The 14,776-nt window shown below is 42.3% G+C and overlaps 1 protein-coding gene across 1 annotated transcript in view; it reads right to left on the bottom strand.

The window, feature by feature from the left end:
* The window catches only part of RIMS1 (regulating synaptic membrane exocytosis 1), a 599,571-nt gene extending 584,996 nt beyond the window's left edge, over nt 1-14,575 (bottom strand). Inside the window, 1 exon segment of the mRNA XM_070376186.1 lies at nt 14,412-14,575. Coding sequence (XP_070232287.1) covers nt 14,412-14,575 — 164 coding nt within the window.
* Nucleotides 14,576-14,776: the final 201 nt, after the last annotated feature.

The following is a 14,776-nucleotide window of genomic DNA, read 5'->3' as shown; positions in this document are numbered from 1 at the left end:
ACAAGCCCGTGGGTTGTAGCCCACCAGGCTTCTCTGCCCATGGAATTTTCCAGGCAAGAATACTGGAACAGGTTACCATTTCCTTCTCCAGGGGATCTTCCCGACCCAGGGATTGAACTTGTGTCCCTTGAGTGTTCCACATGGGTGGGCAGATTCTCCACCACTAGGACCAATTGGGAAACCTGACCAATCATCTAACTGAAATCAAACCTTCAGATGAGAGAGAACCAAGGAAAGTTCTCAGAATGAATAAAGACCAACTGGTTTTTCCTACTGATAAAACAAAACATGAATTTAATCTGTATATAATTCAAATGCATGGTAGGAAAAGCTCTTTGGAATCATGAATAAATTACTGCATACTGAAAACATTGTCGCTTTCAAGATGTATTAAAAATTAAAAATAAAATGATCACAGTTAATAATTATTCAATTCAGTTCAATTCAACTGTAACAAATACCACTGAAAATGAAATCTTTAAATAAAGTATTTCTTGATCCCTGTAAATGACCTACTTATTATAAGTAATATTAAATATAACCAAATTCAAAATCATCAAAATAAATAAGAGGTTTCCTTGGAGTTTTCTATAACAGGATATAACCATATAGAGCAGACAAACCAAATTTGAAAAAAAATAATCATTTGAATTTGATGGTCATTAAAATGAAACCATGGGGAGAGAGTGTGACAGTAGAAAAAACACTGGACCAGGAGAAAGAAAACCCCAAGTCTTATACCTAACTCTCTAGCCAATTACTAATTAAAGTTGAAACAACCTCTGGGCTTCAGTTTTCTTGTATTAAAAGTGGAACTGGAATAAATATTCAGTGGCTAAAATGTGTTATCTTGATTGCAACTCTCATCAGTTGATGGCCTGGGATACTCCATGCAGAAGGGTTTTGAGGCATCTGACATTTATCGGCAATACTGTTCTAGCTTCAGAAAGTTGTCTGTGCATTCTGAATATTTGCCAGACCTGGACAAGGCAGCCTCTAAGCTCCCATTCACATTTCAACTCCGTCTGTGTTGTGTCAAAGAACAAGTGCGTGCAGCTCAGCTCAAGCAGCACTTACTGAGGTCCCACTGTTTATGGGCCACAGGTTAGGCAATGGAAATATGAAAATGAGTAAGAGCAGATACTTGTCTTCGAGGGGTTTAAGTTTGGAAGAGGATGGGTAAAGAAGATGTGGTTCACATATATAATGGAATACTACTCAGCCATAAAAAAGAATGAAATAAAGCCATTTGCAGCAACACAGATGGACCTAGAGGTTATCAAGATTATCATTTTAAGTAAACCAGAAAGAGAAAGACAAATATTAAATGATAGCACTTACATGGAATATACATGGAATCTACAAATTAATCCAAATGAAATTATTTAAGAAACAGAAATGGACCCACAGACATAGAACAACATTATGGTTACCAAAGAGCAAAGGAGGGGAGAGATAAATTAGGAGATTGGATTACCATATACACACTACTATATAAATATATATATAAAACTGATCATCAACAATGACTACTACATAGCACAAGGGACTATAGCCAATATTTTATAATAACCTATAAGGGAAAAGAATCTGAAAAAGAATACATATGTGTGTATGTGCATATAACTGAATCACTTTGCTCTACATCTGAAATCAACACATTATAAATCAACTATATTTCAAATTTTAAAAAAAGTTTAGAAGATGACTTAACCAGAAAACATTTAAAAATATAATACTTTACAAAAGTACAATACTTTACAGTCATAAGCATCTGATCTAATTCTAAGTATCAAATCAGAGAATCCATATTATGCTTTAAACGCTCACTGAAGTTACTAATGTTTGAATTCAAAGGAAATGTTTCCATTAAGCTTGTCTGTCTAGAGGATTACTTTTTAAAATGTGTTGTTTACATCCTCCGACACTGGCATTCAAACACTGTCAGAATGCTGTCCTTCACAAAGCCATGAATGATAAATTAAGAGTACAACATATCATCTGAAAATCTTACTTCAATTTCACATTGTGATATCTAACAACCAGTATGCTCTTCTCATAAAGTCTGGCCAACATGGTTCTCTCAATAGTCAAAATACACAGCTCATTTTTTTTGCTTTCAGAATATGCTGATAGAATTCTTCTAGTTAGAATAAACTTCCCACTCCAGCCACCTACTCATACCCTATGAATCTATCCAGCAGCCTTAGATGACTCCTCTGCCCCACATCCTCTGGATGTGCTCATTCATTCATGCACACAGTTTAGAAATCAGGTACCTATCCCATGGCAAGCTCTGTGCTTATGTGACAGACATAGCTGAGAACGACCTTGCTCTCAGGGCTGATGCTGAGGTGACAGTGTACACAGTCAGATGATCGTACCTGAAGGATTTGACAACACAGTGAGTAAGGGGTTGCAATGGTGATCTACCCACACAGACAAGACTCATACAAGTGTTTGTAGGGCTGATGCAGAAAATCAAGAAATGGATGAAGGATAACACTCAGTTTGAAGCACCCATGGGGCATCCAGGTGGAGACAATTTAGCAAGTGGTAAGGTATGTGATAGAGAAGGCAATGGCACCCCACTCCAGTACTCTTTCCTGGAAAATCCCACGGACGGAGGAGCCTGGTGGGCTGCAGTCCATGGGGTCGCTAAGAGTCGGACACGACTGAGAGACTTCACTTTCACTTTTCACTTTCATGCATTGGAGAAGGAAATGGCAACCCACTCCAGTGTTCTTGCCTGGAGAATCCCAGGGACGGCGGAACCTCGTGGGCTGCCGTCTATGGGGTCGCACAGAGTCGGATACGACTGAAGCGACTTAGCAGCAGCAGCAGCTGCAAGGTATGTGAATTCAGGATTTGGTAGATAATTTCAGTGTTGTAATATAGACTTGAGATCATTAACACATAAGGGTGACTGAGTTCATGACCAGAAACCACACAGAAGAAGGCAAATCAGAAGTAAATGGAATTATAGAAGGAAGGGCAAGAGGAAGCTTCCAAAAGTCCTCCAGCTCTTATAACCACCACTCATTTTGCACAATTTGTCTTGCTACCTAATTAGCCTTCTCCAAAGTACATATGTCATGTTTTCTAAGATGTGTAGTACCTTACCATATCTGACCCCAATGGTCAGGACCATGTTTTTCTTTTTTAACTTAAAAAAAAATATCTATTGAAGTATAGCTGATTTACAGTGTTGTGTTAATTTCTACTGTACAGAAATGTGATTCAGTTATACATATACGCACATTATTTTTCATACTCTTTTCCATTATGATTTATCACAGGGTGTTGAATGTAGCTGCCTGTGCTGTATAGTAGGACCTTGTTGTTTATCCATTAGGACTTTGACTTTTTAAAATTGCACCTGTGCCTCCAGGAATCTTCCACTTTGCTGTCTTTCTAGAAGGCAGGACTGGAAAGTCACCTGACTGATTATCTATCATACAGTGAATATTATAGCTCAGACCTTTGAAGCTCCAAATACCATGAAATCCCTTTCTAATACTTATGTCTGGAACAATACTCAGATGGTACAATCTTTTTAAGACAGGTATCAAGATTTTACTTCAGGCTGCTATATATTAGGTCACTATTTTTGGCCTAGGGAACAGAGAGTCTGTACATTGAAGTATTCAGCCTAAAGACAGGAAGATTTTATGTTATTTTATTTCTCCAAATCACATTTTGTGACAATTGTCATGACTATCGTGAAGAATATCAAAACAGAATCTCTTTATAATTTTTACTCTTACCAAAAATTTAATATCTAAAGTATACTAGCCAGCTGATACCTATAGTCCTATATTTCAGATAACAGGATGTAAAATATATCATGTTTTTCTGAAGAAAAAAAAAGGGTTAGCAAAGAAGACTTAAGCTTCAATATATTACAAGACAGAGACAGCTAAGGCAGATAAATCTGCTACACTGGGTGAAAAATAAAAAGAAAGCCATCGGGTTACTTTACTTTTGTTTTCATCTCTTTATACTAAGACACTAACTAATCTTTCTGACCTGGATAAAACTTCTGAATGTGGATCCCTGTGAGTGTGTGAGTCGCTTAGTTAAGTCCGTCTTTGTGCGACCCCAAAGGAATCCTGCCAGGCTCCTCTGCCCATGGAATTCTCAGGCAAGAATACAGGAGTGGGTTGCCATGCCCTTCTCCGTGTGATCTTCCCAACCCAGTGGTCAAACCCAGGTCTCCTGCACTGCAGGCAGATTCTTCACTGTCTGAGATACCTGGGATACCACTCCATACTTAAAAAGACCTGATACATGGATTTAGGAATTCCTTAGCTATTTCGTATACCATCTATTTTTTCTAAAATATAAACCCCATAAGTTGAAAACAGAACAAAGAGCTCCTCCTTGTGTGTTAAGAACTATATTTAAACAAGAAAAATGTGTCACATGACCCTTGTGTACTCATCACTTACAACTTTAAAATAACTTATATTAAAAAAATAAATAAATAAATAACTTGATATGCTTGAAATTAAGAACACTTCTCAAATATCCATCAAGAATGCTTTGGGTACAGGAACATAAGTTAGAACTAATTTAATAGACTACATGCTGCTGCTAAGCTGCTGCTAAGTCACTTCAGTCGTGTCTGACTCTGTGCAACCCCATAGATGGCCTCCTACCAGGCTCCTCTGTCCCTGGGATTCTCAGGCAAGAACACTGGAGTGGGTTGCCATTTCCTTCTCCAATGCATGAAAGTGAAAAGTGAAAGTGAAGTCGCTCAGTTGTGTCCGACTCTGTGACTCCATGGACTGCAGCCCACCAGGCTCCTCCGCCCATGGGATTTTCCAGGCAAGAGTACTGGAGTGGGGTGCCATTGCCTTCTCCGACTAGACTACATAAAGTTTAGCAAATACAGACAGAAAACCCCATCAAAAACCACTACCACACTAGTCCTCATTTGTGAATATGCAGATCATGAATCAAAGTCTATGGAAAAAAGCTAAGCAGTTAAGACACTTACAAGACAGCATAGATACCTTAATTGGTTTTCAATTCACATCTCCTCTTTATCTGAATACAATGGCATCTCCCAGAGGATAATTGGGCTTCCCTTGTGGCTTAGCTGGTAAAGAATCTGCCTGCAATGAGGGAGACTGGGGTTCAATCCCTGGGTTGGGAAGATCCCCTGGAGAAGGGAAAGGCTACCCTCTCCAGTATTCTGGCCTGGAGAATATCATGGACTGTATAGTCCATGGGGTCGCAAAGAGTTGCACAACTGAGTGCTGTTGTACAAAAATAGAGGATAATTATCTGGCATAATTGTGGGAAATACAGAAAATATGGTACTAAATAATATGGAAATCATCAGCTAAGTGTTATACTTTATACTAGATACACATATATGTTTGGTTCATTATGGTTCTTTAATATCTAATTAAGCATTTGCTTTCAAATTTCATGAAATTACATTCTATAAAATTATCTTGTTTTACTATATATAATACAGAGGAATTATCAGTATATTTCTTCCTAAAATCTAGTTAAATATCTTCTCTAAACCATAGGCTGCTCCTTTGCAAGTCCCAAAGAAAAATCTTCATAGAGAGAGTCCTGCATATAGTTGCATTCTAGTTACTGTTATTTGAAAAGTCTTTTGAACTTTTAAATTCACCTTTGCCATTAAATGTAGCATTTCACTGAGAATCCATAAAAGATAATACCTGATTCTCAGCAAATGCTTTTCCATTTACCAAACAACGATTTTCAAGATTCTACGTCTACATCTTGCTGTGTTACTTATTGATAATTACTAACTTCTATATTTTATGACCGTTAATTACTTGACTTTCTGATGAATAATTTGGTTCAGGGAAAGAACAATCTATAAAGAGGGAGATAATTTAAGTTATCATTCAGACTGAAATTCAAAATTGCGAGAAAGAGGTACGAGCTCTAATTAAGGAAGAAATTGGCATCAGCAGATACTGTCATGGGCAAGCCAACACATAACTACTTTCCTTTTTAATATTTTATTCTACGGTTAAATAAATGTTTATGTGTATGAAAAGTTTTCACAAGTTAGCAACAGATTAGAGAATATCTAAAGCTAATTCTGCAGACCTAAATAGACATTTCTCCAAAGAAAACATGTGACTGTCCAATAGGCACGTGGAAAGATGCTCAGTATCACTAATTATCAGAGAAATGCAAATCAAGACTACAATGAGGTTATCTCCTAGCACTGGTCAGAATGGGCATCATGAAGAGGTCTAAAAATGATAAATGCTGGAGAAGATGTGGAGAAAAAATGGAACCCTCCTACACTGTTGGTGGCAGTGTAAATTGGTGCAGCCACTCTAGAGAACAGTATGGAGATTTCTCAAAAAAACTAAACATAGAATTACCATATGATCCAGGAACCTCACTCCTGGGCACATATCTAGTGCACATGTGCTCAGTTCAGTCGTGTGCAACTCTTTGTGATCCATGGACTGTAGCCTGCCAGGGTTTTATGTCTGTGGGATCTTCCTGGCACCAATACTGGAGTGGGTCATCATTTTCTTCTTCAGGGACTCTCCCCACCCAGGGATTGAATCTGCTTCTCCTGAACTGCAAGCTGATTCTTTACCACTGAGCCACAAGAGAAGCCCCACAAATACCCAGAGAAAACTATAATTTGAAAAGATATATGCATCTGAATATTCACTACAGCATTATTCACAATACCCAGAACACAGAAGCAACCTAAATGTCCATTGACGGAGGAACGGATAAAGAAGTTGTGGTACATATACACAGTGGAATATCACTTAGCCATAAAGAAGAATGAAATAATGCCATTTGCAGCAACATGGATGGGCCTAGAGTTTATCAGACTAAGTGAAATAAATCAGGAAGAGAAAGAGAAATACCATATGGTATCACTCATATGTGGAATCTGAAATCCAACACAAATGAACATATCTACAAGACGCAAACACTCTCACAGACACAGAGAACAGATTTGTGGTTGCCAGGGGTCGGGGGAGAAAGGGATGGATTAGGAATTTGGGATTAGCATATGCAAACTACTATATACAGGATTATCTACAGTATGGACGGACAACAAGGTCCTACTGTACAGCACAGGGAACTATACAATATCTTGTAATGAAACATAATGGAAAAGAATATAAAAAATAATACATATAAAAATAACTGGTGTTACTGATATAAATATAAATATATCCCTTTGCTCTACAACAAAAACTAACACAACATTGTACTTCACCAAAACAAATTTTTAAAAGTTAATGTCAATTCTGCAATATATTCCCCTCTCATAATCCAAAGAACACTTACTTAGATCATAATAAATGTACATAAGCCTGATGTAAAAGCATAAGAAAATAAATACAGAAAACCCAAGACATCCACCACAGAATCTTAAAAAATTCTTCAACACATACCATATTTAAATCTATTCTGTACCCGGCACTTAACTGACATGAAACAGGAACTTCTGCTTGGCAAGTAAATGGCCCCATATTCTAATTCACAGTGAATAATTAATTAAATCTTGTGACACTAAAATCATCAGTCTGTTTCTCCAATTTTTTTCTAGCAAAAGATGATGGAATGACCCTAAGCTAATTTCTCTTCTCATTTTTGAATTAGGGTTGCCTTTTAGTCATTTCAAACTTTATCATTTTGCCCACATTGCTTTTCCTGCAAAGACATTTATGAGCTATTTAATGAGAAAGAAAGAAGACTGGAAGGAAGGTAAAAATAACCTCAGGTCAAACCCTGGACTCATTTTACCTTCGATCTCTTTGCCAAATTTGCACCCTGGAGGCTGCAGCCCTGGTCACACCACCCAGCTAGCACAATACAATGGATGGATTCTTCCACAAGGACCAATCTCAGCAGGACCTCTAGTAGCTGCAGCCATCACAGGAAAAGGTGCTCCTGGGAATCTTCTGTAGTTTTACAGAGTAAAGTTAATAATGCCACCTTTCTTGGTATAGCAATTGGAAGTTTAAGGATGCCTGTACCATCATGTTAAAGCCTCATAAGTTAGAAAGGCAGAAATTAGCAATTTGACTTTACACAGGAAGAAATCAGGGCACAGATGAGTTAACTTATCTATGTTTACACCTATGGAATATGACAATGTTGAGTTGAATGTAGTCCACTGCTCTGTCACACTCTCTCATGCTCACCTTCCTTTCTGGCCATGGCAGTTTTTAAGTGGTAGGAAATAGTCAACATCTGGCTAAAGCAAAAGATTTTCTCTTTACTCTACCCAACAGCCCAATGCCTGACCCAACCCTAACACCAGACAAAATGGTCTTATTTGGTGAATTTATTATCACATGATATCTTGTTAGAAATAACCTACCTAACACATAAAATTTATCACAATAGTAGAGAGAAGAGAGAACCTCACTGTGGGAAAGTGCAAAGGGATTCGAGAATTCTGTGAGCAAATGAGCCAGATTAGAGAACCCAGATGTACATGGGGTGGGCCAAATCCAGAGCCTGGAGTGTGACTGGGGTCCTCAGAAAAGGCTGGAAAATGCCACTGTTCACATGACATCTTTTTGCTCCTTTTAGGTTTATTTTCTGGATCCAGGATCAAATATTAAAAGGCAAGGAAGGAACCAAGTTAGTTCTGGGAATTTCACTAACAGAAACTAGTAATAATAGAATACTCACAGAATAGCCCTCTCAGGAGATGAGCGTAGGGCAGAGTAAAATATGTAATGTATGCAGCCAAATGACCAAATGTTAAGTTCCTTCCCCGACAGAAGAGGGAAACTAACCCTGATATCCATAGCTTGATGCAGTTTTGAAAAGACTTTTAAGAACACTAAAGATATGGAGTCCATGTATGTGGGTTCTGGGTTCTATTACTTTCATCGTCATATGCCTCAGGCCAACTTAATTCAACTCCCAGGACAAGTTCTAAAATATCCAGCTCCTATCATAGAACAATATGTAGAAAGCTGCTTAAAAATATAAAACAGTCCATAAAGATGAATGAAATGCCATACAACAGGCTTTACAATCCATAGTACAGTAATCTCACCAGCATATTACAGATGTTAGAGGGCAATAATATTATTGCAGACTTTGCTATTTGATATCTTTGCAGGAAGCTGACTCTTTCTGCATAGGTTGAACTCAAACCTTTCTTCTCATCTGACCAGTTGAGCAAGTAACACTCACAAGATGCTGTGTTTCTATTCAAGTCAGCAGGGGTGCCTGCAGTCCACACTGGTTTCCACATTCTACTGCAGATTTAGGAATCTATTTACTTCAGCAGTGGTGCCCCTTGCTTCTGGTTAAGACAGAATACTCAGAGGTAAAGGAGAAGCAAGTGAAGTGAAAGTGAAGTCGCTCAGTCGAGTCCGACTCTTTGGGAGCCCATGGACTGTAGTCTATCAGGCTCCTCCGTCCATGGGATTTTCCAGGCAAGAGTGCTAGAGTGGATTGCCATTTCCTTCTCCAGGGGATCTTCCCGACCCAGGAATTGAACCCGGGTCTCCCGCATCGCAGGCAGACGCTTTACCGTCTGAGCCACCAGGGAAGCCCAGAGAAGCAAGACAGGTTGGCAAAAATGTGAACTAAGTGTTATGTTTCTTACCCTCTCTTCTCTTTGATAATGCCTCATTTTCATTTTTTAAGGCTTCTCTTTTTCTGAATTTTCTCCAGGAGCATTTTGGGACCTAGTACTAGGTATGTATATTTACTAAGATAGATTTTTGTTGAATCAGAAAACTACAATAATTCAAGAACAATCTTCCCTAAATTTAACCCTATCCAATTAGGGGTGTGAATGAGACTAGACTCTGGGTGAAAGGGTACATTTTATCCCCCAGACTTTTCTACTTAACAGAGCACCTTGGGCCTGTGAATGCATTAGCAGCATTCTCAAATTAATATTTACTTTTCCCCTTATGCACCCCTGCCTCAGCAACATGAGAGAGTATTCTGGGGTATAATATACAAAAATCTATGCAAATGTCCATGAAAAGATGATATCTGCCTTCTTGGGGACTCTGCCCTCACTCCACTCCAGAAGCCCTCTGCTACCATTCCTTCATTTCCCAGTTGCCAATTGAGACTGCTGGATGAATTTTGAGTCACACTATTATAATTGGTTGGAGGAGAAAAAGGAGGAAAAAAAAGCTGAAGGTACAAGGGTTCTACCCCCTCCTTTGTCTCTCCTCTCACAAAGGAAGTAGGCGTTACGGAGGTTTGAAGAGTTAGTGGGTGCAAGGTTCCCTGTTAAGAGAGATGGAGAAGTCCAGACTCAATATCCTTTATAAATCAATTCACACCATGAATTGCAGGATTCGTAAGAAAGACAGAACCTCCTAGAATCCCAAATGAATTTTCTTGCCCACATTTATACAATGTAAGTGGCAGAACTAAAACTTGAACCCCCAAATGTTTGATCCAACTTTAATGGACTTTCCACTATGCTTTTTATAACCTTCAAATTGGAGATAATTCCCTTGCCCTCACTCCACTGGGAGACCCTATTAAGAGTGTGGGTGAAGCTCCTGGTTCTCCTATAATCAGCAGCTCATCCTCTGAATCAGCCTAACCTTCTGCCAAACTCCTTCTCTGACACTGAAAGAAGAACAGGCACCAACTTAAAGAAGAGGTGGATGAAACGCAGGTTTCTTCTTCTCGGTAGAAGGGCAGAGTGGCATGTGGGAACTGTGCTCGGACTTAGCATAAAAGGTCTGGACCTGGTTGGGCTATGTTTTGTGAGGCGGTTCAAGGTACCACAGGAAACCTCTAAGGGCAGGACAAGGATCTGTGGATGACATGATTACCTTCTACACAAGCTCTTTGGGAAAATCCAAATACACACATATTGAACTTGAACACAGTTCAGCTCTTTGGCATTTGTTTCAATAACCACTTAGGATAATGGCCAATATGAGGTAAATGCTCAATAAATGTTAGTAGTTCTATTAAATATTCTGACACGATTCTCAATTCCCTGCCTCTAGCAATCACTTTCATTTTCTGCTTCTATATTTTTTTTCTCTTGTCTCACTACTCTGTAGCTCTTTTCTCTATGAAGCTTTTATAAAAAGGGAATAAGATTTTAGATCTAATGAGATCTTCTTTGATTTAGGTCCCAGGATAACACAGTTTTCAACCCATGTAATATATTGGCTCTTGGTGTCTGGTGACAGTTACCTCAAGGAGTATTCATTGAGGAAGTTAGGTTCCAAAAAAACTTCTGGAACACATAGTCATACCCACACCAACACACCTCGAAATCCTAAGATTAAGAAAGACCTTCTATTTGCAGGGAAATAAATCAAACCATTAGAAATTATTTGCAGGAGTAAATTATATCTAGTAATTACTATATGGCAATGGTGTCTAAAAGTAGTGCACCTTGCCAACAAAACAAATTATTTGTATGACAAATTACTTACAAATTTCAAAGAATTCCTGTTCTGAAATCTTAAGGTGAAACTAGCTTCATTATTCTTTTCTATTTATAAAAATTTAAAGACATTATCAAGACAAAATTCAAGCAGTAATATAAAATCAAGACTGATGAAACTGCATGAATATATTGTAATTGATATTGTATAACATTTCTTTGGCATGTTCACCCATCAGTTTTCTCTCTTCTCTCTGCTGATACCTGATTTTACAAATTGTGAACAGCGAGTACACACAGTAGGTAAGGAGCCCAAGGGGATGACTCTACAGTAATGACTAAAGTGAATTTCAAGTCTAAATGCTCTGTTACCAGGAGCTTAGCTTTGTAAGACCTGTTGTGAGAGCAATTTCTTAGGTATGTGCTATGATGACCACGCATTATCACAAAAACTTGTCTCTGATTTAACAACTGTTTCAAAACCTTGTGAAAAGCCTCCTGCTTTTTTCCAATCTATCTTTATGCAAAGTTTAGAAAGGGCTACCACCCATGACTGTGTATCATTACATTCCCACATAGGTGTGTCATCTGAATACCCCCTAAGGATCCTATTTTTAAGACATAAAGTGCCCTCTAGAAAAAAAGTACAGCTCTGTTCCACCAATGAGCTGATAACAGCGCAGACTTACATCGCAGCAAACTGGGATTCCAAAGCATGCCCAATCTGCCAGGGCAAGGAAGGCCAAGACATTAGGCTGATTGACAGAGTTAGTGCTCAGGCCCCGGGTTACAGAGGCTGTGGTGTGACAGCATCACACCCTATCACGTTTTGTGAATCTGCAATAAAGAAGCGCTGTGTGCGGGAGAGCAGTTTCGGGCACAGCAGCGGGAACGATGCTTTCCACGTGAGCAGTTGGACAGCATCTTTCATTTTTATTTGTCCATAGAAGCCGGTAGGATCTGATCACTACCAGGATGCACCCTCCCCACTAGAATCCCTCACTCCTTGCCAGCCCTGAAACAGCCAATGAAGAGGCGTGACGCCCACCCGCGTGCCCTGCACCTCCCTTCCCGGTCGGACCCTGTCAGGCAGCCTCCCATGTTTTCCACAGCGGCTGGAGGCCTCCGTCCACCTGCTGTGTGCAGCGAACACCAAAAGAAATGGGAGCCAAACGGTGCGTCCTGACCGGCAGGAGAGATGTCTGGGACAGGTGGCAGGGGTGGCGGCCGGGGAGGACAGACGGACTGACAACCAGACAGACAGACAGTAGCACCAGCAGACACCATCCATTACTTCCAGTCTCAGAAGAGGGGAAGCCTGCAGCGCCAGGGACAGACAGCAGATTAAGGAGGTTCTGCCTCCCTCAAGCCGGGAGGCTTAAAGTCTTTGTTTTTTGTTTTGGATAAGAAGGGACAGGGAATTTAGAAACCTGCTGCTCTTCATAGAACCAGGCCAACTCTGGCCTTCCAAGTTAATGGCTCCTCTCGGAGTCTACCATAAAAGGGCAGGGATGACTGGGTTTCTCCCTGTGTGCTATGATCGGCCCCAATAGCTGTCCTCAAAGCCCCCCTCCCCCATATGGGCTGCAGCCAGGCTGGTGGAGACCCAACAGGTCAGGGACACAGCTCCCTCCAGCTCTCTCCTGCCAGCGTCCGCTGCACCCAGGCAGAAGGAGGAAATCCCCCCTCCTATGGCAGCATCTTCTCTTTTGGAGGCCTTCCGGAGGGTGGGTCGGGGAGAGGCCCTGGCTGCCCTGAGCTCTAGTGGGTATCACCCTTTTGCCATCCCTCCTTCTCTGTTCACTAACTCCAGATGCAACAGGCTCCCTTTTGGCTCTTCACACAAATCTTCTGCCCCCGGACACACCTTCTGGCCTTAACTTGGGGCTCCAAGGAGCTCGTCTCCATCGGGGCTCTGAAGCCCCTCACTGCCAAGTTGAAAACTTTGCCCGATACTGGGAGACCCCTTTAGGGGAAGTCCCCTCCAACTCCACTCATCATCAGTGATGGGAAGCAGGTGCAGGAAGGCCAGCACCCCAGGGCGGGTTGGCCTGAGACTAAGGCAGGTGGCAGGACAGGGTCACCCATGCCTACATCGCCAGCCACCAGTCCGTCCCCTCCCCAAACCCAGCTAAAAGGGGCACTGGACAGAGGTCCCTTGCAGGGTTGGTTGATGGGATTTAAAGAAGGGCTGATGTGTGCAAAGATTCAGTCCTCTATTGTAAGGCTTGCACCAGGAAGGAGCAGGCCCTGGTGCTCCCTTGAAAACCAGTAAGGAGGAACCTGTATTTTATTCAGGCCAGGGTGCCCATCAGCTTCTCCCATTGTTAAAAAACTTTGCATTGCCAATGGCATCATATGTAGGGAAGAAAATGTCTTCACACAGGTCTTCTGTGTAGCAGACCCTGAATCAAAGGTTAAAGAGAAGCTGGGGAGGCAGGTTACCAAAGATGGCAACTGCCTAAAAAAAAAAAAAAAAAAAGACCCAACCTCGGGCTGCGAGATGAATGAGTAGCAAAATGAACACTCAAAATAAGCATCTTTCTTGCATCAATGCTGGCACCCTTGGCTGGGGTAACCCCAACCTGCTCAACAACTCCAAGGCAAGAAGAGCTATTCTGGCAGCTCTTCCCACCTCGCCTTCCTGCCTGTTTAGCGCCTGCCCCTCCTCTGCTCCGGCTCCGGGGCCCCTTCCTTCCACTCGGGCGGCATCTGCTCTTCTGAGCTTCCACACGTCCCACCCCCGGGTGGCCCCCGCACACCCAGTCCTCTCCTGCACCTCGGTCCCCAGCCATCGTCTCCCCAGGTTCCTCGGCTCAGGGCTCAGCGCATCCTCGTCTGACACCTGTCCTGCACCCCCCCCCACCCGCCTCCTTGCACCGGCCTCTGGGGCCCCAGGCCCCCAGGCAGGCGCCTCCGCCCGCACCCAGCACCCGGCCAGCCCCGCCCCCACCCCCAGCCGGGAGGACCGGGCGGCAGCGGGGAACGGCCCGCGGGAGGGAGGCTCGGCGGGCCCGGCCGGCTGGCTTACTTGAGCATGGCTTCTTCCTTCTCCTCTTCCTCCTTCTGCCGGTCCATCACCGCCAGGATGATGTTCCTCTCCTCCTCGGTCAGGTGGCTCAGGTCGGGCAGCTCGGGCATCGGGGGAGGCACGGTGGGCGGGCGGGGACCCCGGGGCCCCACGGCCGAGGACATCTTCGCGGCCTGGCCCGCCCCTCCTCGATGGCCTGGGTTCGGCGCGAGCGCACCTTCGGATCCACGCCCGGCGGCGGCCGCGTCCCTGCTCGGCTCACCGCGGCGCCCTCCCGGCGGCTGGACTGGGCAGCGCGCGAGCCCGGGCTGTCATGGTCCTCCGCCTGCACCCAGCCCCGGAGGCGGCCGCCTTTGTTTTGGTGG

This window comes from Bos mutus, chromosome 9, assembly GCF_027580195.1.
Source record: "Bos mutus isolate GX-2022 chromosome 9, NWIPB_WYAK_1.1, whole genome shotgun sequence".
Taxonomy (NCBI): Eukaryota; Metazoa; Chordata; class Mammalia; order Artiodactyla; family Bovidae; genus Bos; species Bos mutus.
This window is presented reverse-complemented; position numbering and strand designations above follow the sequence as displayed.